The sequence below is a fragment of the Daphnia magna genome, linkage group LG4 (assembly GCF_020631705.1).
Source record: "Daphnia magna isolate NIES linkage group LG4, ASM2063170v1.1, whole genome shotgun sequence".
NCBI lineage: Eukaryota > Metazoa > Arthropoda > Branchiopoda > Diplostraca > Daphniidae > Daphnia > Daphnia magna.
The window spans coordinates 2,019,148-2,045,862 of NC_059185.1; the positions used below are offsets into that span (position 1 = coordinate 2,019,148).

General features: G+C 42.0%; 4 protein-coding genes across 4 annotated transcripts; 3 read left to right on the top strand and 1 right to left on the bottom strand.

Moving 5' to 3' along the window:
* Positions 1–84: 84 nt before the first annotated feature.
* Positions 85–21,007, top strand: LOC116921143 (dynein axonemal heavy chain 5). The gene is made up of 51 exons (XM_045172693.1): positions 85–173; positions 248–330; positions 803–1,016; positions 1,088–1,121; positions 1,232–1,323; positions 1,454–1,585; positions 1,662–1,766; positions 1,828–2,014; positions 2,079–2,242; positions 2,299–2,589; positions 2,656–2,763; positions 2,850–2,980; positions 3,055–3,296; positions 3,364–3,735; positions 3,804–3,976; positions 4,032–4,149; positions 4,213–4,304; positions 4,362–4,712; positions 4,783–5,656; positions 5,712–5,863; positions 6,045–6,157; positions 6,221–6,312; positions 6,374–6,609; positions 6,679–8,151; positions 8,219–8,667; positions 8,738–9,299; positions 9,353–9,862; positions 9,922–10,028; positions 10,092–10,341; positions 12,623–12,808; positions 12,901–13,042; positions 13,126–13,362; positions 13,426–13,568; positions 13,637–13,771; positions 13,829–14,069; positions 14,129–14,334; positions 14,396–14,559; positions 14,622–14,937; positions 15,051–15,181; positions 15,245–15,393; positions 15,454–15,623; positions 15,686–16,135; positions 16,202–16,400; positions 16,480–16,625; positions 16,683–16,898; positions 16,986–19,469; positions 19,530–19,759; positions 19,820–20,057; positions 20,119–20,322; positions 20,392–20,563; positions 20,627–21,007. Exons 3-51 carry the CDS (start codon positions 996–998, stop codon positions 20,908–20,910), a joined length of 14,274 nt encoding a protein of 4,757 aa, XP_045028628.1. The 5' UTR covers positions 85–173; positions 248–330; positions 803–995; the 3' UTR covers positions 20,911–21,007.
* LOC116921145 (dual oxidase maturation factor 1) lies at positions 10,363–12,454 on the bottom strand. Its single transcript, XM_032927371.2, has 4 exons — positions 12,158–12,454; positions 11,012–12,094; positions 10,558–10,946; positions 10,363–10,492 (listed from the first exon to the last, which is right to left on the bottom strand). Exons 1-4 carry the CDS (start codon positions 12,350–12,352, stop codon positions 10,447–10,449), a joined length of 1,713 nt encoding a protein of 570 aa, XP_032783262.2. The 5' UTR covers positions 12,353–12,454; the 3' UTR covers positions 10,363–10,446.
* A 283-nt stretch (positions 21,008–21,290) lies between the features above and the next one.
* On the top strand, positions 21,291–23,537 carry LOC116921147 (guanine nucleotide-binding protein subunit beta-2). The gene is made up of 8 exons (XM_032927373.2): positions 21,291–21,483; positions 21,580–21,725; positions 22,080–22,213; positions 22,280–22,408; positions 22,463–22,701; positions 22,763–22,843; positions 22,909–23,044; positions 23,120–23,537. The coding sequence occupies exons 1-8, from the start codon at positions 21,412–21,414 to the stop codon at positions 23,224–23,226; spliced, it is 1,044 nt and encodes a 347-aa protein (XP_032783264.1). The 5' UTR covers positions 21,291–21,411; the 3' UTR covers positions 23,227–23,537.
* Positions 23,538–24,535: 998 nt separating this feature from the next.
* On the top strand, positions 24,536–26,392 carry LOC116921146 (thyroid hormone receptor beta). The gene is made up of 6 exons (XM_032927372.2): positions 24,536–24,688; positions 24,844–25,048; positions 25,108–25,443; positions 25,509–25,631; positions 25,695–25,949; positions 26,002–26,392. Exons 1-6 carry the CDS (start codon positions 24,669–24,671, stop codon positions 26,260–26,262), a joined length of 1,200 nt encoding a protein of 399 aa, XP_032783263.2. The 5' UTR covers positions 24,536–24,668; the 3' UTR covers positions 26,263–26,392.
* The last annotated feature ends 323 nt before the right edge of the window (positions 26,393–26,715 follow it).

Here is a 26,715-nt window from a genome sequence, read left to right on the forward strand (position 1 = left end):
CGTAGGATTAATTGGCTCTCAGTGATTAACGCCTAACTCATTGTTTTCCTACTGTTATAATCTTAGGAGATCGGAAATCAGGAATTCGTCCATCAAGTGAAAAACATCCAGTACTCGGCCAAAGTATTGGTATTGTCAACGCAGTTTTACCGAAGTATTTTCGAAAACAAAAGGTAACAGTCTATCCACGTGTCTCACTAAAGCGACAAATTGTTATATTTCCCAAGGTAATGTTGCTTTTTGTTAGTTACAGTTTCATGTTAGATACAACAGCGACTTGTCGTCGGTTTTGTTTCACTTCCATCAGCTACAACAACCCTAATAATCCAGGTATTAAACAATCCAATTTAATTATGGCAATCAGATAGATGTTATAGGCCTGAAAATTGTTTGCGAGGATGTTGATACTTCGTCTCGGTGGTACTTTCAATTGTAACGTGTAAAAGAATCTTTCCCACATGCCCGTAGACATATTCAGACACGTTTCCATATTAATAGAAACATCTAAAATTTACAATTTAGATGTTTTTATCGATTCAAACTTGTCATTTTGGCCTTTATTCATACGGCATAAGTGGGTCATGTTACCCGCCACATGTCTATTTGCGTAGAGGGGGACTGGAATGCTTGGATTAACCTCTTTTTGTTTATTGTAACATGTCCCATATTAAAAGAATTTCTCCATTTCCATGATTCTATTTTTGCACACATACCAATACCGAGAATTGAAGAAAAAAAGCCAATTCACATATTTTAAAAAGAAATCACTAAGTAGCGTGCGTATATACTTCATTTTTATTAGACATAGTTGCGGCCAACCGAGTAAAGTTATGTGCAGACAAGCGAGCCGTCGCGTGTTTGATCAATAAACATTCCCTCCCTTTAAACCAACGAAAAGTCTTGGATCGACCTAACAGTGTCTCATTGTCTGGAGAAAACTGAGACTGGCCGATAACCACTGTTCTTCTCAACGATGTTTGTGAAATAAACAAATTATGGAGAGCTCGGATAACTTCGTAAGTTTTCAGTATTGTTTGTTGATTGAATCGATCTAATGTTTTCCTTCTTATTGTAAAAAACCCACTAGGGAAGCGAAAGAAAAGGAAGGCGCGGGGAGTTAGGTATGTTTGTATCATCCCAGCAGCCACTGAGCTGACTACTCGTTTATTATATACATAACTTGTTTACATGGTGTCTTTACAATTGCTCACGTTTGATCCGTCTGTTCCAGACTACCGCTACGACTTCCTATTTCACTGGGCTGCTGAATCGTGCTCCATAACCAAGCAAGATGTTATTGACAGCCTGCTGCAAGAAATCTGGGTAAGCTATTTCACATGTCCTTGCCGTGTTGTTTGCGACACTACGACATTTCACATTTTAATTAAGTAACTACAAACTGTGAAGAATAACAAACTCTTCTCTTTTTTATGGGGGTCTGGGGCCCCTGTAGGTTAGGAATATTCATGATTTCGTCTTGAAGGATACAAAAAGGACGGTGCTCCTTTTTTACCAAGCATTTCAAGATCAAAACTTGAAGAGTCGAGTCGAAAAATCTAACAGACTCGTTGCTCCGAATAAAACCGTAAAGCATTTTTGCATTTTTTTTCGTTATTTGAAAAATGAGTAAGCGTTACAAGCCCCCCTCCGCTCGTTCACAGTTGGTTGTCGTGAGTGAAGAGAGAAAATATCCTCTAGACGGTATAGCTGTGTACTACTTCAAACTCAATGTCAAGAAGATGCTGACTGAAGACAACGTCCACAGAGTTAGTACATTTATCCTCAAATATAATTTTAAATAGCTTAACATAAATTTTTCGAAAACAGGATTTGATGGTTGGAATGTGTGACGCCATGGATGAGGAATTACTTTCGAATTTCATCCAGCTTCTCCAGCACGTCTATCGCCCGGCTTTAGAGAGTTTGCTTTTCTTCGCTGATGAAGGTCCAGAAAAGACCCGCGTCTACGAAGAGGTACTTATGGCTATCCAGTCGCTGTTTTCGTCACTGAAAGGTAATTTAAAGCAGATGTGCAAACAGTTTTTGCAAAAACTAAATATTGTTTCCATCATCCACAGTTTCTGAAAATATTCTCAAACATGACAATACTCTGCTGGCCCAACGGCAAGTCGATCTTGATCTACCAAACGAATCGAAGAAGAGGGCTGACTTTATGCGCCATCCGGATACAGTAGCCAAGGCTGAAAAATTAGCGACTGATTGGCTGTCCATGATAGAGAGGGTACGACACGTTTTGCTAGAGTTAATAAGCCTAAAAACTTATTGTCACTCGCGTAGGAAAATTGTGAATCGGAGATGCTGCGCCGTGATTGCGATGATGACAGTCCCCGTGACGAAATCGAGTACTGGAAAACACGAAGCACTCGTTTAAATTTGATCCAACAACAGTTTAACAGTACGCAAGTGGCTTTGGTGGTCCAATGTCTCAATGTCAATCGTTCGAAGTTGATGAAACGCTGGGTCGAAGCGTTAAGGAAATTGACGCATTGCTGCCATGAAGCAAACAACAACACCCTCTACTTAAGCGATTTTGAAAATCATTGCAAGACGCTTTACGTTTGGGATCCCGTATAAACTCACTCAGTATTTATTTCGATTTTGATTTAATCTAATATTTACCATAACAACTTACAGATTCGCCTTTTGCCGACCATCAATCAACTTTTAAGCACTGTCCGATTGATCTGCTGTGTAAGTCTTTACTACAATACTTCGGAGCGGATAACCTCGCTTCTAGTCAAGGTAAAAATAGTTCCGGAATACGGTATCATCTATCGAGTTGTAGGTAATCGTAAAAGAACCCTTCGAATATTGGTTTTTAATTTTAGATCACCAATGAACTGATTCGTTCGTGTCGGAGACATATCACGAGTCACGGACGGGAAACAGTATGGTCACGACCGGCTTCAGTTGTCAAACCATTGCTGCAGGATTGTTTGAATTTGCATACTGCCTATCGGTATTTCCGATACACGCATTATTTTCACGGACAAATGCTTTGACTAAATAGATCATTATAATTTTTTATTATAGAAACGCATATGCAAACATGAAGCAAGATTTAGAATCCTACCAGAAAAGTGTTCAGCAATCACAGCAAAATCAGCCACAAGCAAAAGAACAGTCTACGTTAACTTGCAGTGAACACTCAGTCTTTGGCAAATTTGACGCTTTCTGCGCTCGACTTAGAAAGATACTTCGGCTCTACGACGTCATTGACAAGCATGAAAGTTTGTTGAAAAGCCGCATGGAGGGCCTGTTACAAGAAGAAGAAGGTTTTCCTCAATTAGAAATTGATTTCCCTCGTCCGTATACTAAGATAGCTGTTGTTTTATCCTGCAGTGATGGACGAAATTTTAAGAAGATACCATGCTGCAGTCAAAGATATTACATCTCGACCATACGATTATCTGAACCATCGAATGTTGGGCTTTGACCAACACATGTCAGAATTCGAAGCCCGACTCAATGATCTCAAGCTCTATGTTGGAAGTTATTTGGAACGTGCTTATGATCCTGTTTGGGAAACAGCTCAAGCCATGCGCTTTCTTCAAAAGTTTCAGCGCATTGGTCGAGTCATTCCCGTTGTAGCTATGGAGATCAAACACAATCGAATTCTAAACCAATTGCTAGCAGACATGGATCGACTGGGCAGAGTTCTAGTAAAATTCGGAGAAGAGCCGCCTATACCGAAAAACTTCTCACCAACCACTGGTTTGTTGCTGGCAAATATGTTGACTTAAGTGTTATTGTCGTCTTTATACTACGTTACTTGATTTTAGGGAAAATGATGTGGTGCGCTTCTTTGCAACGTTGCCTAGAGCTAAGGCTAGAAGAGCACGCTCCTATTCTACATAGCGAAACTGGCCGACAAGTATTTCGCAAGTACAAGAACTTACTGGTCACTATTGTTCAGTTGGGAAACAATCATTTACGTTCTTGGACCTTACTCAGTGTATGCTTAACAATTATTATCTTCTGGATCGAAATTTTATGTTTTATCCTTTTAGCCAACCGAAGTGGAGAATTGTCTGTCTCAGAATATTTTGACACCAAATGTTGAAAATCCCCAACTGTTTTCTGTCAATTTTAATCCAAAAATAACTTCACTTTTCCAGGAAGTTCACTGTAAGATTCTGCCAATTATCATTTGAAGTTTAATTATCCCAATTTTTACCTCTTCTGCAATAGGCGCCTTTCAAGCTGGACTTAGGGTTCCAGCTTCTTCAATATTTATTTTCTCCCGCAAAGGTTTACTTTTGAAGATGAAAGATGAGGCACAGGTATGACATTAATTTGTTTTCGGTAAACGTTTTACTAAACAAACTTTTATGTTCCAGTACTTGGTAGAAAACCACAAGTTGTTATTGGATTCTATAGATATAGAGCTGAAACCTCTTCTTTGCTGCCATGTCCATCAGTTGTATTTGACACTACGACCGGCTTCCGTGGCTCTAAGTTGGAACATTAAGCAATCGAAATGGGGACGTTTCTTCAACCAATGCCGGAAGTCGATGGTGAAATTCAAATTGTTGTGTCAGCGGCTGGAAGATATTCGTATAAATCAACTGGAACGTGTTCTGGACTCCCTCCGCTACTTCACTTTGTGTCCAGAAAGCGGCAGGGATAAAACTTGGATGCCTGAAGAGTTCATTGAAGCCGTCAAGGATGCCTGCCGGAAAGCAACTTCAGTAAATTGAAATTCACATATCGTTGCATTTGATCTCGTTGAGATTGACACATTTTTCTGGTTGATAATAGGAAATCCAACAGAGAAATTGGCTCCTAGAGAATGGAGTTTTCGAGCTTATCGACCTTATTAGAGTGAAGGATGTCATGAAGTTTTTCGAAATTCCTACGGAAGCCATTGCAGCTCAAGTCGAATTGAAAGGAAGGACATCGTATCCTTCTTCCGCCAAAACGCCACGACCAAAATCGATCGGTAGCGAACGTAAAAAAACAGAAGAAAATCCGGATTCAAGTCGATTTTCTATCAAAAGTCCCCCAGCTTATCGGCAAAATGGGGAACGGCCAGCTGCAAAACGAAGGCCAAGTAATGGCGAAACTAGCCGAGGTTTACCGCCTTTGAATCCTTTAGGGTCTACTAGCAAACCGCCTCCTGCGCCCACCAAACCAACTCAGACAAGAACAAAATTACCAAAACTGAATAGTAAGAAAACGAGTCAACCCAAAGAGCAAAAGTCTCAGCCGACAAGCCTGCCTCCTTTATCAGCACGATCAAATTCTAGCATAACTTCTGCAGGCCAGGATTGCTCTTCACGAAAAAATTCCGTCATCTCAAACGAAGGTCGGGAGGAGCCAAACGTGGTTCTCGTCGCTGATTACGGTTTCCTAGTTGTCCAACTAGAGAAGGCCATAATTGAGTGGAAAAAGCTTTACTCGAAAAGAATCCTTCAAGTTATCGTGACGTGGCTTCGCTCACAGATTGATCAGATGCGTTACTCCGTTGTACCGCCACCCAATCATAAAACCACGGTTGTTCAACAGCAGCACTCGGCTCTTTTCTTGCTTCATTCGCAGCTAAACAACACTGCAATCGAAATCACTCCAAGTCTAGACGACATCCAAGACGTTATTCATACTGCTGGAAAAATTATGCTATGCGTGGCCAAAGGTAATTCGTTAACCAGAAATTTTTGACATAAAAATATATTTTATACTATGAATAGGGATTAAACGTTGGCAATACCGATCTGCGATTGAATCGAGATCGAATTTGATGTCTGCTGTGAGACATAATATCTTTGTTTCAGTCTCCGAGAACAAGGAAGTTGTGAAAGGATTGAATCTTTTATCAACCTGCTTAATCCACGTCAAAAGTGTATGCTGTTTTATCATTATTATTATTATTATTATTATTATTATTATTATTATTATTATTATTATTATTATTATTATTATTATTATTATTATTATTATTATTATTATTATTATTATTATTATTATTATTCTAAATGCATTGGCCAAAAAATTTCTTGACATGTCTACGTTTGATCTCTTAGACCTGCGGAGAACAGCTGCGCCAGTGGGAGAATCTCTGCAAGGAAATTTGCTGCTTTAATCGCCGAGTTGTTGTCAAGAACTTTGTCAATAAGAATCCAACGGTCTGGGACTGGTAACGTTTGAATTTTTTTACCGAGTTTAGTTTACTAGTTTTTCACGGAATTTAGTGATCTAGGGACCAGCAATTGCGTCAATTCCGGCAGCTAGAAGACGTCGTTGAATCACAAAAGAGTCTCCTGGAATTCGGGCCGATTCACGTTTCAACCAGTACGAAAATCTTTGTGCAAATAATCCAAGTTACGTAATTATGTGCTGCATTTAATAACAGCAAAAATGCAGGCAACCTTGTTGCAGGAAATTCAAGAATGGATGGAGGCCTACACCACCGTCTTGTATCGAAGGACGTTGCGGGATATGGAACGGTTAATGGTCGTATTTGGATTGCTGGACAGAAAGCTTGACCGTAAAATTCGTGATCTAGAAGACACGCGCATATCAATGGATTGCCTTCGAGATATTCGAATCCAAGAAGTTGAATTTGAAATGGCTATCGAATTGGTTGAGGTAAAATTAATTCCAGGGCTGCTGTAAGTTTATGAAGAGGCATTAAATTAATCTCTTTGCGCTTATTAGGAAGCAATTGGCATCATGATGAAATTCCATGTTCCGTTAACGGAAGAAGACGTTGAACGTGTGGATGCCGTGCGAATCACATGGCACCGTTTACAACAACGCTCGCTAGATCACCATTGTCACCTTGTGGCCATCCAGCCTAGCTTCCGCCAAGAGCTGTTAGATAACTTGACGCAATTCCGTGTCGATTGCACCCAATTCTGTGCCGATTATGAAGTTGACGGCCCTATGATTCAAGGGCTGACTCCTCGAGAGGCTTCCGATCGTTTGCTCCTTTTCCAAAATCGTTTCGATGCTTTATGGAGACGATTAACTTCATACGAAGGAGGCGCCGAACTTTTTGGATTGTTAATGCCTGACGTACCCGAATTGAACCGCATCCGCAAGGAATTGAATTTACTACAGAAACTCTACCGTCTTTACAACGATGTTATCGATCGTGTCGCCGCCTACCACGACATTAGTTGGAATAGCGTCAACATTGAAGACATCAACAACGAGCTTATCGAGTTCCAGAATCGTTGTCGTAAACTCCCAAAAGGCTTGAAGGAATGGCCAGCCTTTGGCGCCCTTAAGCGAACCATTGACGAGTTCTCTGACTTGTGTCCGCTCCTGGAATTGATGACCAACAAAGCCATGAAGCCTCGACATTGGGTACGCATGACCGAGATCACCGGCCATGTCTTCCATGTCGAATTGGAAGGATTCTGTTTACGCCAAGTGGTCGAAGCTCCGCTTTTGCAACACAAGGAAGACGTTGAAGATGTATGCATTTCTGCACTCAAAGAAAAGGACATCGAAGCCAAATTGCGACAAGTAACCAATGACTGGACAACGAATCAACTTACTTTCACGACATTTAAAAACCGTGGCGAGTTGCTTCTACGCGGAGACAGTGCCGCGGAACTCATCTCGATGTTGGAAGATTCTTTAATGGTCCTGAGTTCACTCTTATCCAATCGTTACAATGTGCCGTTCCGTAAACAGATTCAGAAGTGGGTGACGGATCTATCTAACACCAACGAAATCCTCGAGCGCTGGTTGATGGTACAAAACCTGTGGGTATATCTGGAAGCAGTCTTCGTTGGTGGAGATATAGCAAAACAACTACCTAAGGAAGCTAAAAGATTCCACAAGATTGACAAGTCGTGGCAAAGGATGATGGCCCGAGCTCATGAAACATCCAATGTGGTCATTTGCTGCGTAGGGGACGAAACACTGAGCCAACTCCTTCCGCATTTACAGGATGAATTGGAATTGTGTCAAAAATCATTGTCTGGTTATTTGGAGAAAAAAAGACTCAGTTTTCCTCGATTCTTCTTCGTCTCCGATCCGGCTCTGCTTGAAATTCTTGGCCAGGCTTCAGATTCGCACACTATTCAAAGTCATTTGTTGTCCATTTTCGATAACACTGCTTGTGTGAAATTTCACGATCAAGAATACGACAAGATTCTTGCCATTGTTTCCACCGAGGTAATAAGTTCTTGGAGACCAACACATTTCTAAATGACTTTAATAAATTTTTCCTGTAACTTTTCAGGGAGAATCAATCGCGTTAGAACAGCCAGTCCGTGCGGAAGGCAGCGTTGAAATATGGTTAATGCGTCTGTTGCAAGAAGCACACCGATCACTGCATTCAATCATCCGCTTGGCCAGCCAGGCTATTCAAAACACCGAGTTTAATCTACTGGAATTCTTGGCTGCATTTCCGTCGCAAGTTGGCATCCTTGGCCTGCAGATGCTGTGGACCCGCGACGCCGAATCCGCTCTTGCCCAGTGTCGGTACGATCGCAAAGTAATGCAGGAAACGAATGCCAAATTCTTGGAAGTGTTGAATACGCTCATCGAGCAAACAACTAAAAATCTTGATCGGCTGGAGCGTATCAAATTCGAAACGTTGATCACCATCCACGTTCACCAACGTGACATTTTTGACCAGCTTTGCCGTAGCGGGGTCCGTTCAATTACTGACTTTGAATGGATCAAACAGTTGAGTTTAACTTCCTACTTCAACACATATACATATTCATTAATTCCATCTTTTTTTTTTGCTGGTCAGGTTTCGATTTTACTTTAGAGCGGAACATGATGAAATGGCCATTAGTATTACCGATGTCTCTTTCACCTACCAAAATGAATTTCTGGGCTGCACTGAACGACTGGTCATTACACCTTTGACTGACCGTTGTTACATCACACTAGCGCAAGCCTTGCATATGTCAATGGGTGGCTGCCCTAGCGGTCCAGCCGGGACAGGCAAAACGGAAACTACAAAAGATATGGGCAAAACATTGGGAAAGTACGTGGTCGTGTTTAACTGCTCAGATCAAATGGATTTCCGTGGTCTTGGCCGCATTTACAAAGGACTGGCCCAGTCGGGAGCGTGGGGTTGCTTTGATGAATTCAATCGTATTGAATTGGCCGTCCTGTCGGTAGCTGCCCAGCAAGTGGCTGTTGTTCTTGCCTGCAAAAGAGAGAAGAGGAAACAGCTGGTATTTACAGATGGCGATACCATCGAAATGAATCCAGAATTTGGCATCTTTCTGACGATGAATCCTGGCTACGCTGGCCGTCAGCAGCTCCCCGAAAATCTCAAGAATCAATTCCGTTTCGTCTCCATGGTATTCTAAATTTCAAGCAGTTACTGATCTCATATTAACAACTGATTTCACAGATGGTACCTGATCGACAAATCATTATCCGCGTTAAACTTGCCTCATGTGGATTTTTGGAAAATATTACGCTTGCCCGCAAGTTCTACACCCTCTACAAACTCTGCGAAGAACAGCTTACCAAACAAGTGCATTACGATTTCGGATTGAGGAATATCTTGTCCGTATTGCGGACACTGGGCGCCACGAAACGTGGAAACATCCGCGATTCCGAGAGCATGATTGTCATGAGAGTCTTGCGTGATATGAATCTTTCCAAACTAGTGGATGAAGATGAGCCTTTATTCATGTCACTCATCGGCGATCTGTTTCCAACTACTGCGCTAGAAAAAACGAACTACGCGGAACTGGAAAATGCCATCCGGGAACAGGTTAAAGCCGCAGGGCTAATAATGCATCCTCCGTGGCTGTTGAAATTGATCCAGCTGTACGAAACCCAACTGGTACGTCACGGAATCATGACATTAGGACCGACTGGTTCCGGGAAAACCGCTTGCATCCAGATTTTAATGGTAAACTTTGGTTATGTTTTTATTCATCGAGACATTCTTTCACCAACTTCTGTTTGTAGAAATCCCTGAGTGCCTGCGGTCAGCCGCACCGTGAACTCCGGATGAATCCGAAAGCCATTTCAGCTGCTCAAATGTTTGGCCGTCTGGACGTTGCTACAAATGACTGGTACAACAAAGATAACATCTTTCAATGGATAAGAGAAAAATAAAGATACATTAAAACTTTTAGGACTGACGGCATTTTTTCGGCTTTGTGGCGGAAAACTTTGCGTACTAAACGAGGCGAACATATTTGGTTGGTACTCGATGGACCAGTCGACTCACTCTGGATTGAAAACCTCAATTCCGTGCTGGATGACAACCGAACATTGACGCTGGCCAACGGTGATCGGTTGCCAATGTCTCCGTACTGCAAAATCATCTTCGAGCCGCACAACATTGACAATGCTTCACCCGCTACAGTATCCAGATGTGGAATGGTAAGAACAATACTCGATATATATATCGATAGTAGTATTTATTCACAACACTTTGAATAGGGAGAACTCTATATTTTTAAAAAAGAAATGGTACTGTTGTAGACCTCAAATTGGCTCTTTGGGTGTGTGTCCGAAAATGTCCCGATGGGACCTGTTGAAAAAAAAAAACTTGAAATGAAAGGGCTAAATTTAAGAGTGGACCTTTGAAATCATTACCCAATCGATAAAGTGCGTTGCGAACGACGTCTTGGGGAGGGATCTGTAGCTGAACTGATCGTCGAACAAAACGTATCATTGTGTCCATCAGAATCGATATGGAAGCGCGCTGTCTCGACATTTTCAACAGGATCTTGCCATTCTTCTTTTTCTAAGTCTGACGAGCATTCGGAATTGCGTTGCGTTCCTTCGCCCGAATCGATCGAAATCGTTTTGGGAGGGGAATTGGCCGAGTTATGAACAATGATATCCTCCTCGACGATACTGTCCAAATAACGATGAACCGTTTCGCTGTGCAGGGATATGGTACTCTCATGGAAGCTAGGCAACTCTCTTCCGTGCCGGAACGTGTAGCTGTAGATTTTCGGAGCCTTCTCTGCTTGTATCAGCTAATTTTCAAAAACCCGACTCATAGCATATCTGCCTCATTTAATAAGACAATGTCTTACCGTACATTTGTGACGGACGACTTGAAGTAAGATCCATCCATTGTGGCTATCTGTTCAAGATCGGTCGCAGAATTCATCTGGAACTGAGTGTCGGAATTGGAGATTGAGTCCGACGAAATGCCAAATCCGGAATCCAATTTGGTATCCGATGTTGTGATGCTCGATTGGGCGTAGCTTTCTACTGTGGCGTCGATGACGGACAGCTTTGACTTCAAGCTTGGCTTGTGTGGACTTAATGGCACGGATGGCTGCAATTTGACTGAACGTTTCTGTACCACTTTGTTTATTAATTTGGTCTTCAATTCAGAGTCGATTTCCAGGTCGAATACAAGAGTACCAGGTTTGCGGATCTCTAGGATCAGCAAGATGCTTCCTGCTAGCAGGGCAAAAAGACCAGTGGCAAGCACTGTCCAGTAACAGCCGTCCAGTTTGAATTGGAGAGTGCTTCCGTTGATGTTGATGACTAAATCGAAGGCTGGCAATAAAATCCAGTAGAGGAAGACGGCGAGTAATGCCAGTAAACCTGTTGTTATCATGGCAATGGCACCGTGATGTGGAATAACAAGGAAGAAGATGTTCATCCATGCCCAGCTGATGAGTGTCAGTGTCAGTGTAAACTGGCAAAAATAGCCAGCCCTGCGGAAATCGACTGACCAACGGAATCCTTCTTCTTGATGACTCAAGTAGTTGACGACAGTCAATATCGGGACGGGCAATCCACGTTGAAGTGCTTCTCTGAATTGTGCTCGCATGTCTTCGGCCGTTTTCAATTCAATTCGCTCGTTGAATTTGATCCTCTCCATATCGCTCAGTTTCGCGTAGGATCCAGTTATCTGTTGAACTGAATCTCGTGGTAGGAGACGTGATACAACGATATCGTTTTTCTGAGAAGAACCGCCCTGCAAAGGGTCCAGTAACAGTGTGATGTTGACGTAGTTAAGTCCAACGTGAACCTCGAGAGTTAAATTCATGAGTTCGGTGTCTTGGACTCGAATTGGTGCTCGAATGGAGACTGGCCCACCACATTGCCACCAAGGCATTACTAGAGAAAGAAGGAAGGCACCTCCCATGAGGATACTTGTTGTTACCTGTCATCATATCACGAGTTACTTTATGCCTAAAAGCATTCAGGGGTTCACGATCTCTCTTACCAGACAAATGGTTCTCCATTGATGCTTGTAAATGGGCGAAAGAAGGAGTAGTACTGTGATGAAAGCTGCTGCCGTTACGACCACGCCGAATAGCCAATCGTTCCAGTATAAGGAGGCCGAAGTTCTGTTTGCATTGCCAAAGTACGACGGTCCACCATCCACGCGATTTAAACTAAACCAATTCAGGCTGGGCATTGTCTTTTGTCAATTTTTTTATGTTATTTTTCGCTGGGCAACTTAAAGGTGACTTGTGTTGTGACTAACGTAACAGTTGGTTACGTGACCTCTGGCGGATTACCAACTCTCACCTGTTGACTTTTATTGGAAACCGTAATCGTAAATCGATTACTAAACTAATCAATTAAGAATTTTAAAAAATTAAGAATACGCATCAGTCCCATTTTAATGAGCTGCTTGTATAAATCCAATTTTTGTAAATAACACATAATTTTCTAAATATTGCAGGTGTATATGAGTTCCTCGGGTTTGGATTGGCGCCCGTTGCTTGCCGCCTGGCTTTTAAAACGACCTTCAACTGAAGTAGAAGTCCTTCGCAACATATTCGAAGAATCCTTTTCGCCAATCTATCAGTGGAGCAGACAAAATCTGAAGTACATGATGGACGTTCTTGAGTTCAACATTATCAATCAGGTAGGTTTTATTTTTCTAAAAGCAGTTTAAAACAGGAGTATGTAATGAAACTCTTAACGATTGCGACCTTTTAAATGGATTTTATTTTACAGGCTCTTTGTCTGCTCGAAGGTTTGATTCCGAATGAAGACAACGAACATAAAGAAAGTACTTACGAAAGGGGGGCTTCAGCTTTAGGAGCAGCACATGACGGCCCACCGCTAGAAGTCCCGGAATTAGCTCTGGATTTAAAAGGTAAAAGCCATTCTTTAGTTGAAATTTCTACTTATTTCCTCAACAAAAAATATTAATTAATAAATAATTCTTTTGTTTTGTAGTACTCAATGAAGCTAATGACTCCGGTTCAAAAAGTGGAGCCACACCCAGAGTCACGCGGATTCAACTGGAGCGACTTTACGTTTTCGCAGTCGTCTGGTCGATCGGAGCATTTTTAGAGATAGATGATCGAATAAAGTTAGATGCATTCCTTACAACGCATTTCTCTCACCTGGCTTTACCTCCAAAGGAACCTGATGGCGAAGACACTGTCTTCGACTTTGTCGTTGCGACTGATGGTAGGAGCTTTCACCAATTGAAGACTTTCAATTGGCGTATAAAATGATGTTTTATTTGTCCAGGCGAATGGGATCACTGGAGAAATCATGTTTCGACATTCCAATATCCGGAAACAGCTATGATTGACTTTGCATCCATGCTAGTCCCCAACGTGGATAGTGTCCGTACCGAATATCTCTTAAACACCATCGCAAAACAAGGAAAAGTAAAACTTTATTAAGTGGGTTTCCAGGACGAAATGATAATTGCTTGTCTTTTGAAATTTGCATACAGCCCGTTTTGCTGATTGGAGAACAAGGATCGGCAAAAACAGTGATGATAAATGCCTACCTAAAAAAGCATAAGAGCGATGACAATCTTATCCGCGCTTTGAATTTCTCGTCGGCCACCACAACATTTCAGTTTCAAGTAAGAGATTCATACGGTATGAACGGAATCGAGTTCTACAATATTCCCAATTTGTAGCGAACGATTGAAGGATGTGTAGATAAGCGAATGGGCAATACTTATGGCCCTCCAGCCGGGAAAAAGTTGACTGTTTTCATCGATGACGTCAATTTGCCACACGTTAATGAGTGGGGAGATCAAGCAACCAATGAAATTGTACGACAACTCTTGGAGATGAAAGGCTTTTACTCACTGGAAAAACCAGGCGATTTCACCCACATTATCGACCTCCATTTCGTCGCCGCTATGATTCATCCAGGTTCCAAAATTGTTAAGTTGTTATCGCTTTTTCATCGAAATTACAATCCCGTTTAATAGGTGGGGGTCGTAATGACATCCCGCAGAGGCTGAAAAGACATTTCTGCATTTTCAACTGTCCTTTGCCTTCAAACTCATCAATGGATAAAGTCTTCGGTACCATCGCATCCGGTCATTATTCGATCAAAAGAGGATTTTCGCAAGAAGTTCGTGAGCTGGTTGAAAAACTAGTGCCACTTACACGACTCCTTTGGATGTCTACCAAAGCAAGCTAGCAGTTTTTACCCGCCACAGTCAATAATTAACTAATTTTCATTGTTTACACAGGCGAAAATGTTACCTACTCCAGCAAAGTTTCATTACATTTTCAATCTACGAGATTTGTCTCGTATCTGGCAAGGGATGAGTAGTTTTCTGTGCAACGTCATTGATAATGTCAAAGTACTCATGGCTGCCTGGAAACACGAAGTTACGCGAGTCATCGCAGATAGGTACATATTTCATACGTTTGAATTCTAGTAATGGGTCATAATTTTTATTGACTTGGCTTCAGATTTACTGTTCAATCGGACAAAGACTGGTTTGAAAAAGAACTCGTCTTCCATGTTGCCAAATACCTTAGCGATGAGTACGTTGAATACGTTCAAGAAACTCAGTATTTTGTGGATTTTATGCGAGACGCACCCGAACCGACGGGTGACGAAACGGAAGAAGTCGACATGGAGCTCCCTAAAGTCTATGAACCCGTTCAGTCATTCGACGATCTGCAAGAACGATTGACCATGTTTTTGACACAGTATAATGACATGATTCGAGGTCACGGCATGGACTTGGTTTTCTTCCAAGACGCCGTCGAACACTTGATTAAGGTATGTTTAGGCTCCAAATGAGGTGTAAATGCTCACTAAAAATAAATACTAAAATATCCACAGTAAAAAACAAAACAAATATAAATAATAAATAGATAAATAAAATCTGTTAGATTTCTCGAATTCTACGACATCCGGGCGGCAACGTCTTGTTGGTTGGAGTGGGCGGTTCTGGCAAACAGTCACTCACCAAATTGGCCTCATTTATTGCAGGCTATAAAACATTCCACATCACGCTTACACGGTCAGTCTGAAACTCTCTTCAGCATTCTTTATAATTAATTATTTAACTCCACTTGCATGACAGGTCCTACAATGTGGGAAATTTCCTCGAGGATCTCAAAGTTCTCTACAGAACTTGTGGTATTCAAGGTAAAGGGACAACGTTCATCTTCACAGATCAAGATGTGAAAGAAGAAGCTTTTCTGGAGTACCTGAACAGCGTCTTATCTTCTGGTAATTATCTTCTTATTGGCAATTTTTTTTTCCTTGCGTCAATTGTTGTGTTTAAATCAGGAACTGTTTCAAACTTGTTCAACCGTGACGAGCAAGGAGAAATCATCTCGGAACTGATTCCTATTATGAAACGTGAATTTCCCAAGCGTGAATTGAATCAAGAGAATGTCATGGAATATTTCATGTCACGAGTCCGCCAGCATCTTCATATCGCCCTTTGCTTTTCTCCGGTACCTTTCATTTTCATTTAGGTCATTCAGAATACTTGAATTTCGCAGCGAATTGTGTTTAGGTAGGAGAGAAGTTTCGTCAACGTGCTTTCAAATTTCCTGGGCTTACCTCCGGCTGCACGCTTGACTGGTTTCAACCGTGGCCACGAGAAGCTCTTGTCGCTGTTGCACGTCATTTCCTCGCGGATTTTACTCTTTTGAATCATACCGACTTGCTGCACGAAGTCGAAAATGCCCTGGGATCCATACAGGAGAGTGTGGCTGAAACGGCCAAAGAATACTTCCAGCGGTTCAGACGGTCGACCCACGTAACGCCAAGGACCTATCTGAGCTTCTTGTCCAGTTACAAAAGCGTTTTCGGCAATAAAACTGCGGAAATAGGTGGAATGGCTACCCGGATTGAGACGGGCCTTGCTAAATTACAAGAAGCCTCAGAAACGGTTGAAAAGCTCAAGACGGATCTTGCGGAAATGGAGAAAGAATTGGCTCTGGCTTCCGAAACGGCTGAAACGGTCTGTTTATATTGTGTGACTTAACATGCTGGGTTGTATAACTATTCTTTTCGCGATTGTTTACAGGTTTTAGTTGAAGTGACACATCGAGCCCGCGAAGCAGAAACGACCAAAAATCATGTCCTGTTGGCCAAAGATCGGGCACAGCAGTTAGTTGACGTAATTGCCGCTGACAAAGCTGTGGCTGAGCAAAAACTTGAAGCTGCCCGACCGGCTTTAGAAGAAGCAGAAGCTGCCCTAAATACCATAAAACCAGCCCATATAGGTTTTATGCCATTAATGCTATTTTATGAATAAATTTGTTTTCATTTATTTATTTCTTCCAAAAACGTTAAAATTTCTAGCCACGGTACGCAAACTGGGAAGACCACCTCCCCTTATTATGAGAATCATGGACGCCGTTTTGATCCTATTTCAGCGTAAAATCCAACCCGTGACTCACGAACCAGCTTTTGGAGGGTTTAAACCGTCATGGAACGAATCTCTCAAAGTCTGTTAATTCACTTAGATTATTTTTAAATAATATTTTAACGTTGTTTTGATACAGATGATGGCCAGCACAAATTTCTTGCAACAGCTGCAGTACTTTCCAAAGGATTCAATATCAGATGAAACGGTGGAACTTCTCGATCCCTACTTCCGTGATGAAGAGTATAACATTGAAACGGCTAAACGCGTTTGCGGTGATGTGGCGGGTTTGTTGTCCTGGTCACGAGCCATGGCCTTTTTCTTTACAGTTAATAAAGAAGTGTTACCTCTAAAGGTAAATTTGAGAATTTTAAAAATTCTTCTTCCATCACAGCTTCATTTACGATGTTTGTTTTTCTTTTGTTTGTTTTTTTTGCAATAGTCAAATTTGGCTTTGCAAGAAGTTCGATTGTCTGCCGCCATGTCTGAATTAGCCAAAGCGGAAGACGTTCTGTCTGAGAAAGAAAAGGCCCTTGATTTTGTGACTTCCCAATATGATTCCGCCATGGGCAATAAGAAACGCTTGACGGAAGCGGCTGCAGTTTGTCGGAGGAAGATGGGTATCGCAGCTTCGCTGATTAGCGGACTCAGCGGAGAGAAACTTCGCTGGACGTTACAGTGTCGAGCCTTTAAAGAACAAATTGGCCGCTTAGTAGGCGACGCTATTCTTGCCACGGCTTTTTTATCCTATGCTGGCCCGTTCAATCAGGAATTCCGGACGAAGATTTTCCAAGCTTGGAAGAAAACATTGAAAAATCGAGACATTCCATTTACTCCAACTCTAAACGTAACACAAATGATGTCCGATACCGTCCAACAAACAGAGTGGACACTGCAAGGTCTGCCCAGCGATGACCACTCAATCCAGAATGCAGTGATTGTAGTCCGTTCCCATTCGTACCCATTACTAATCGATCCACAGGGTCAAGGTAAAAACTGGATTAAAGCAAAAGAAGGCATAAATGAATTACAGACAACATCCCTGAATCACAAGTACTTCCGTACTCATTTGGATGATGCTCTCTCGCTTGGCCGTCCTTTGCTGATCGAAGACGTCGGCGAAGAATTGGACCCCGTTTTAGATAATTTATTGAACAAGAATTTCATCCGTGCTGGATCGACCGAAAAAGTCATAATTGGTGACAAAGATTGCGATATCATGCCAGGGTTCACTCTGTACATTACTACCAAACTACCTAATCCGGCCTACACTCCAGAAGTGAGTTCCAAAGTTACCATGATCGATTTCACCGTAACCCAGCGCGGATTGGAGGATCAGCTGCTGGCTCGCGTTGTCTCTGCTGAACGGGCTGACCTGGAAACCGAACGGACCAGTTTGTTTGAATCGGTTATGGAGAACAAGCGACTCATCCAGCAACTAGAAGATAATTTGCTCTTCCGGCTGACTTCGACTGCAGGTTCTTTGATTGACGATGAAGACCTGTTGCTTGTGCTTCACGATACCAAGATGACAGCGCAGGAAGTCAATCACAAACTTGTCGTTTCATCTGAAATGGAACATAAAATCAATACAGCCCGTGAAGAATTCCGTCCAGTAGCGACTCGTGGCTCAATCCTCTATTTTTTGATCGTCGAAATGTCGCACGTCAACGTCATGTATCAAACGAGTTTGAAACAATTCCTCCACCTGTTTGATGGATCTCTAGCTAAAGCCATGAGGACGCCCAATATTCTTGAGAGGGTCAGCTCGGTGCTCTCAACGCTGAACCGTGAAGTATGGTGTTATACTTTACGAGGACTTTACGAACAACATCAGTTCCTTTTTACGCTTCTGATGGCAATTAAGATTGACCTGCATAACGGCGCAATTAGCCACGCCGAGTTTATGAAACTAATCAAAGGCGGAGCATCTCTGGATCTCAACACTGCCCCTCCTAAACCTTACAAATGGATCTTGGATGCTGTTTGGCTCAACTTGGTAGAGTTGAGTACGCTTCATCCATTCACGGATCTCCTTCAGCAAATCCACGAAAACGAACGTGAATGGCGATTGTGGGTGGAGAAGGAGCGACCTGAACAAGAGGAAATACCTTGCGGCTATTCCAAGTCGTTGAGTTTGGTAGCATTCCGGAAGCTCTTGCTCATTCGTTCATGGTGTCCCGATCGGATGTTACAATCGGCTCAGAACTACGTCATCCATTCGTTAGGATCGCAATTTATCGACGCACCTCTACTCGATTTGGAGGTCATGTGGGGTGAATCGGAGCCCCGAGTTCCGCTCATTTGCATTTTGACAACGTGTTCTGATCCTTCGCAGAAGATTGAACATCTAGCCCGTCAAAGAGAGCATGAGATTAGAGCGCTTTCCATGGGCCAGGGCCAAGAAATTCACGCACGACGACTACTAGCTGAATCTATGTCCACAGGGCACTGGCTGCTCCTTCAGAATTGCCACCTCAATTTAGCGTTTTGTCACGAACTCCTAGAGTCGCTGATGGAAGGTGATGTTCATCCTGCATTCCGGTTATGGATTACTACTGAAGTTCATCCACTGTTCCCGATTAGTCTACTACAAACTGCCATCAAATTCACAAATGAACCGCCGCAGGGAATTCGCGCGTCAATGAAACGGACATTGACTGATGTCCCGCAAGATCTCCTGGACTATTCGCCATCACCTTCCTGGCCAACACTCGTTTACACCGTAGCTTTCTTGCATACGGTGTTGATGGAACGTCGCAAATACGGTCCACTTGGCTGGAACACTCTTTACGAATTTAACCAGTCGGATTTGAACGGAGCTATTCAATGCGTTCAAAATCACCTGGACGATATGGACCCTAGGAAAGGGATTTCCTGGCCGACTATATGCTTTATGATTGGAGAAGCCCAGTATGGTGGCCGGGTAATGATTAAAAGCATGAAGAAAATTCATTTCTTTTTTGCTAATCAAAAGAAATATTAGGTGACGGATGATTTTGATAAGCGTTTGCTGCTCACATTCACTTCGTTGTGGTTCAGCGATCGGATACTCGCTCCTGGTTTCGAATTCTATCAGAATTATACATTGCCTACTGGTGTGCAAGCTAAAAGCATTGCTGGATGTCTGGATCACGTTGCTAACCTACCAGCTACTGATTCGCCTCTCATTTTGGGATTGGATGCTAATGCTGAAATCACTTACCAAATGAACAGGTACGCGCCTATGTTTCTGACTTCAAAGCGCTAAACTACAAAAGGGAATTCAACTTGCAGAGCGCAAGCGATACTGGATACAATTCTATCCATTCAGCCAAAAGAAGGCGGAAACATCCGTGGGAGTGATACGAGAGAATCAGTAGTCTACAGATTGGCGGATGATATGCTGGAGAAGATGCCAAAGAACTATGTTGATCATGAAGTGAGAGAATCGCTTAGCCGAATGGGTCCATTATTGCCAATGGCTATTTTCCTTCGGCAAGAAATCGATCGAATGCAGCGAGTCATCTTAACAGTATCTAACCTAACTAAAATGATAAAATTGAATTTATGTTTACTGGAATTTTGTTCTCAAGGTACGCAAAGTGTTGCTGGACTTAAAACTAGCCATTGAGGGAACAATTATCATGTCACCTCATCTTCTCCAAGCGATGGATGCTATGTATGATGCTCGCGTTCCGGAAACGTGGAAGAACGTGTCATGGGAGAGCTCTACATTAGGGTTCTGGTTCACCGAATTTCTGGAACGTAATACGCAGTTCATCAAGTGGATTTTCCAGGTATTGATTTTTAGTTTTTTTTAGTTTTTTTTTATTGTTCTTCTGCTAGATTAGTTGCTAAAATTCCAGGGAAAGCCAAAAGTATTTTGGATAGCCGGATTTTTTAATCCGCAAGGCTTTTTGACGGCCATGCGACAGGAAGTAACACGAGCTCATCGAGGTTGGGCCCTCGATTCGGTTGTCTTACAAAGTGTGATAACTAGACTGAGTAAAGAAGAAGTGACAGAGCATCCTGCTGAAGGTAGCCATTTTTTTGTCGTCTACTCAGCTATTAAATTGTATTTTAATTCGTGTTTCGATTTAGGAGTTTACATTCATGGAATGTACCTAGAAGGCGCTTCATTAGACCGTAAAACGGGCAGGCTAGTAGAAACAAAAGGGAAGATCCTTTACGAACCGATGCCAGTGATCTACGTTTACGCCATTAACTCAACGGCTGGCAAAGATCCAAAATCGTACGAGTGTCCTATTTACCGCAAGCCTATGCGTTCCACGACGACTTACATCGGCTCCATCGATCTGGAAACGGACGTCAACCCAAAGCATTGGACATTAAGAGGCGTGGCTCTCTTGTGTGATATCAAATAACGCCCCTGTGTTATGTACCGCGCCGGAAGTAGTGTATGTCTATCTCTGTAGTTGTCCACGATCTGTTACAACAGAGAAACTTGTGTACACATCTTAACTCGAGTAACATTTCTTTACAAATTTCATTCTAATTTTAAAAGCACAAACAGAAATAATAATGGTTCAGTTGCCAGTCTGCTCTTTTGCAGCTAGCCGGAATTGTTTTGGATGGCTTCTCAGCAATGAATCCCTTAAGCTTGTTGTCACACTTGTAGGTCCCAGCGCATTCAATTGGATTTGCTGCGCAGCCAGATCCTTGGAGCTACATATCCGACCTTATAGTTGCTAATTTGATTAAGGTTCACATTGTTCCTTGCACCCCTCTCCTTCTTGTAGATATTTCCTTTTTCCATTTGACTGCTGATGTTTGTCACTCGGTGATCAGCCGCTGCAGTGCTCCCCGGCCTCTGCTGTGTTGTCTTGTCTTATCATATAGCCGAATCATCACAACCGCCGTCCGCCATGCCGCCTAAAGACGATCCCGAAACTGCCAAGTTGAAACAGGAACTGCAGGCTCTTATAGAGCAATGCAAGGTACACCATACAAATTATGCTCGCATTATTTTGGATTACCGAAAAACATTTATTGACGTTCTTTTTTTTTTTTTTTCTAATTTTGTATATGTATAGGGTTTGCAAAAGGGTTTCTCAGATACAACACTGGAAGCCGCTACGTCCAGCGCCGAGGATTTGCCAAGGATCAAGGCAACCACCAGGCGGATGCTTAAAGGCCATATCAACAAAGTTACTTCCTGTCATTATTCCGGTGATTCACGGTATGTAATTTAGAACTAAGTTATTTCTTCTTGTTGAAAAAGTTCTATCGAACCCGTATAAAAGCCTACATACTGCTTATCTTCATCACTTTTGAAATATGGCCTAATTTTACAGGCGAGAATTATTAAGAAACAGAAATATTTTTGTAGAAGCCTTACATCTAGGTTTCTCATACGGATGTAAAAGTAAAAGGTCAACTTACTTTTGAAATGACAGACAAACAGGATTACCATCCCGCTCCCCTAAGTGCTATAATAACCCTTACGGAGATGGAATGTTGGATAGGGGGACGATGGGCAATGGGGATCGATTTTTCTTTTCTTTTGTTTCAATTTGTATTTCTTTTTCAACAGACATCTCGTGTCCGGTTCACTCGATGGTAAGCTGATCGTCTGGGACACGTGGACTGGCAACAAGATCCAGGTCATCCCTTTGAGATCGGCATGGGTCATGTGTTCCGTGTTTGCTCCTTCGGGCAATTACGTTGGTAAATGAATTGCTTAGATTTATGGTATTGATAACATAAATTATTCTTTGACGGATTTTTTTCCAGCTTGTGGAGGCATGGACAACATGTGCACCGTTTACGACGTCAATAATCGTGATAGTTCTGGAACGGCAAAAATCACACGAGAATTAGCGGGTTACGAAGGTTTTCTTTCCACCTGTCGATTCTTGGAAGGTGAGGAAAGTGACTGCATTACGTTAATCTGAGCTCAATGTATGCATTCCATAGATGGTAAGATTGTAACTGGATCTGGTGATATGATGATAACTGTCTGGGATTTGGAGGCGGGCAAGAAACTCGACCAAACACCAGCGCATGTCGGTGATGTTTGTTCCATGTCACTGAAAGCTGAGCTAAATCTCATCGTCACTGGCTCAGTCGATCGATGTATCAAATTGTGGGATGTCCGTACGCTCAAGTGCGTGCAAACTTTCTTTGGGCATGAAGCCGATGTCAACTCTGTTTGTGTAAGTTTTTTGCAAATAGAAATAGTGCTACTCCATTGAGCTATAATCAAATGAAATTCAGTTCCATCCTTCTGGCCAAGCATTTGTGTCTGCTTCCGAGGATAAAACTTCCCGTCTTTTCGACATCCGATCCGATCAGCAAGTACGAAGGACATTCAGTTATTAATCTAATCAGGATTCGTAATAAATTATCACACCATATCACAGGTATGTATTTATCGGCCTCCTACTGCCAATTCCAGCCTGACTTGCTGCAGCGTGTCCCAGTCAGGCCGAATCCTTTTAGCTGGTTCGGATGACTCGACTGTTCACCTATGGGATCTCCTCAAAGGAGAGCATAATGGTACTAATAACATTAAGGCGAACTGACTTAAGTGACTAACGGAAGCGCGATCGATTTGATCTTCACTAAAAATAGGAAACCTTCAAGGACATGAAAACCGAATTACCGGCCTTAGCGTTGCTGACAGTGGTATCGGCATTGCTACGTCTTCCTGGGACAACGGAGTCCGGGTCTGGGGATAAACGATGCCTCGAACATCGTTAAGTTGGGCTGGAAGAAAAAAAAAACAAATTCTATCAGACGCAATCACTTAGAATGATCCTTATTTTTTCGCTATTTACCTCTTCCTTTATTCCATTGTTCAATTCTAATTCACTCCCACTCTACGGTAAAGGCTTATTAATATATCACAACAGAAACATCTTTCACCCGGGCTACATATTGATCATTTGGACGTGATTCAACAATTTTTAATTCTTGTCCAACGGATAGAATTCCTGTCATTACTGTACGTCCCCTTCCTAGGTCAGGAAAATACATTCAATAAGCTTAATGCTGGCGTCGAAATTACATCAAAGTTCAAGCCTTACTTGAGTGGGTATGTTGGAAACTCAGATTGTAGAACAAGTGCTATACTGAGTTGACATATCAGACGTAAATGAAGGGTTTGTAACAGAATAAGGCTTAAGTACTAAACAAATGAAAATTTTATCAGCAATATTTTCTCTTTTTAAAATGCATCGGACATCATCTAGATCGAGGACAATGTTGGATATACATACAGGAACCATGCCTACTATAAAGGTGCAATAGCTAAAGATAATATAAATTAAATAAATAAAGACACGTAGGCACTGCCACACTAAAAAAAAAATACTACACGTATAACACCAACACAACAACTCGACACGTATACAGACGCTTTCAATCCTTGATTTATAGTACCGTTCCCTACATAGATAAAGATCAAGTTCGCTAACTTGATGGAGAATGTCGTAGCCCGTAAGTTGTTGGTTAATCTTCCGCTTCCAACAAGTTGGGGTAGGCAGCCGATCATCGAGCAATGACCCAGTTCGATACCAGCAACTATTTTTTTCTAAAGCTTACATGTTGCTACCCTTACTATGTCTAACATCACTGGTGTAGAAGGTCTCGGAATAGAGCTAATAAACAGGTTTCCTATCTGTGCATGTCTGTGCTCTATAAACGCTCCTCTGTCGACACAGGTATCATTAAGGTTAATGTGCGGTACGTTTGGCTTGCCATATTGCCTTCAAATTGAAATTGAAACTTCCAAGCCTGCTCTGAGTCTCTGACGATGTCTTTACATTGTTCCATTTAAACTTTAATTGTGTTACTAATTGAAACTATTTTTCATCGAAATTTACTATTGTCCACATTTACTAGATATAGTAAGTTAATAAGGAGTGCTGAACTCAAAGTTTTGTTTTCTAATTTCTCATCATTACCATATTTTATTATAACAAAATGTGTTGTTGTTTGTCGACATGATGACTGATGAGTGATGACGTAATCAGCGCCACAGCGGAAATTGGTTTCAACTAATTCAGTTACAGACGACTTCAGTATACGACCAACAGCGTGATACAAACTCTCGACGAATTTGTTTGTTTTGTTTGTTTTGTTCCTCGTGGGTTGAAAAACTGAATTCTTACGAGAGAAAATGATGTCCCGCTCTTTTCCGTAAGCAAGCCATTATTTCTCGTTAATTTGAGTCGTTTTAGTTGCCCAGAATGATTCACTGTGAGAGTCGCTCGATAGTCGATACTTGTTTGGTCTCTGAATGATTGTGGATTCAGCGTTCGATAACTATACCTGTCTTTATGTCCAACGTGTAGGCCGTTTGATTCCATTATCCAGGAGCTTGCTCAAAAATTGGATGTCGAAGATGAAACATTGCTTTGTAGTGAAAAAATGTTTGAAAAGAGAGAAGAAAGCTATACCAGATGTTACACTAAAGAAAAAGTCGAGAAACCGTGCGTCGTTTGCGGTGACCATGCCACCGGTTGCCATTACAAATGCTGGACATGTGAAGGCTGCAAGGTATTGCCAGATTGTGTAAATCACATGAGTAATGACTGATGAAACTGACTTTGTTCCAGGGCTTTTTCCGTCGAAGTCTCTCGAAGAAAGGAACCTATACGTGTGATTGGGGAAATAATTGTATTGTCGACAAATTTTCACGTACCCAATGCCAGAAATGTCGTTACGATAAATGTATCGCCATGGGAATGGTTTCAAACGCAACACATATTTACGTACCATCAGGTCAAAAAGTAAAATGCGTAGTGAGAGAAAGCAATGCCATGCCAGTCCTGAAGGTGACGTCTGCCAGAAGACGGGTAATGAAACCCACGATGCCTGATACTATCACCGATCTACTCAACCCCATTGTTCGAGCTTATCGGGAGACTTTCACACGAATCGGTCCGAGTCGGGTAATGTGTTACATAACGTGTAATTGACAATCTTGTTTTACTAAAGGCCAGCATCCTTTTCTTAGAGCACCACCCTCAATCACGCGGCTGAAATCAATTGTCTTGCTTCACTCCATATGGCTGACATGCTGACACCGACCATAGGCAAGGTGATAACGTTTGCCAAAGCGCTTGCTGGATTCAACACTGTAAGTTGTAAAGTTGCCTGTGTGATTCATATAAAAAATTTGAGTTTTTTTGCTTTATTTAAGTTTACAACAGACGACCAGATTTGCCTATTACTAGGATCGTGCATCGAAGTTCTCTGTCTGAGAACGGCGTTGAGATTCGATGTGGTTCAGCAGGGCTTTCCTTTGCGAGGCGAACAACTGCTCACTCGATCGGATGTCCTAGCTCAACCTGAGCTAGGAATGTTATCGCCACTTTTCAGCTATGCGCAGCGCATAGCTGACCTAAAGTTGGATGAAACTGAAGCTGCCATCTTAGTTGCTACCTGGATCCTTCAGGTATTGTTCTATCTTAAAAAGCAAACGCACATTTGTTAACATACTCAAACAGTCGTCTAGACCTGATTTAAAAGAACCAGAGGGTGTTGAAGTGTTTCAAGAATCAATTATGAACGTGGCCATGTCATACGCCAAGAATGGACCACACGGTACAGACGAATTACGATGGTTGAAAACCTTAATGGCACGTTCTCCACCCCTTTTGGGAATCTCTGTCCGTGCCCAGACCGATAAGTTAGCCATCTATTTACTCATCGAACACGTCGCGACCCTTCCGTTGTCCTTTCTGCACCTTTTTGAAGAAGACGATTGAGGAGTGTTGTACCCGTTATATTCGTCGAGCATTTCCGTTCATTCTAGCGTTGTATTTCATTGCCAAACTAATGTCGTTATTTCTTTTTGAGTTCTAATTATCAAATGAAATACAGAAGTTTTCTCAAACAGTTATTGATTTACGAGGTATCGTACTTTATTAAAATATGAAATCAAACAATCAATTGTAATGGAAAAAAGAAATTTTCTTTGTAGGTTTGTTTCTGAAATTTTATCATGAGTATCGACTCGAACTCTAAATACCACACTCTTTCTTTCAAAACTCATATATCGAACCGCGCAGTATGTTAAAAATGGAACTACCTCTTACCAGTTACCACCAACGTTCGAATGACCCGCCCTTACAGATGCAGCTATCGCTTGGTGGCAGCACTGTTGCGAAGATAGTCGACTTAATTGTTTGATTAAACAAATGAGAAAGAAAGCGTGAATT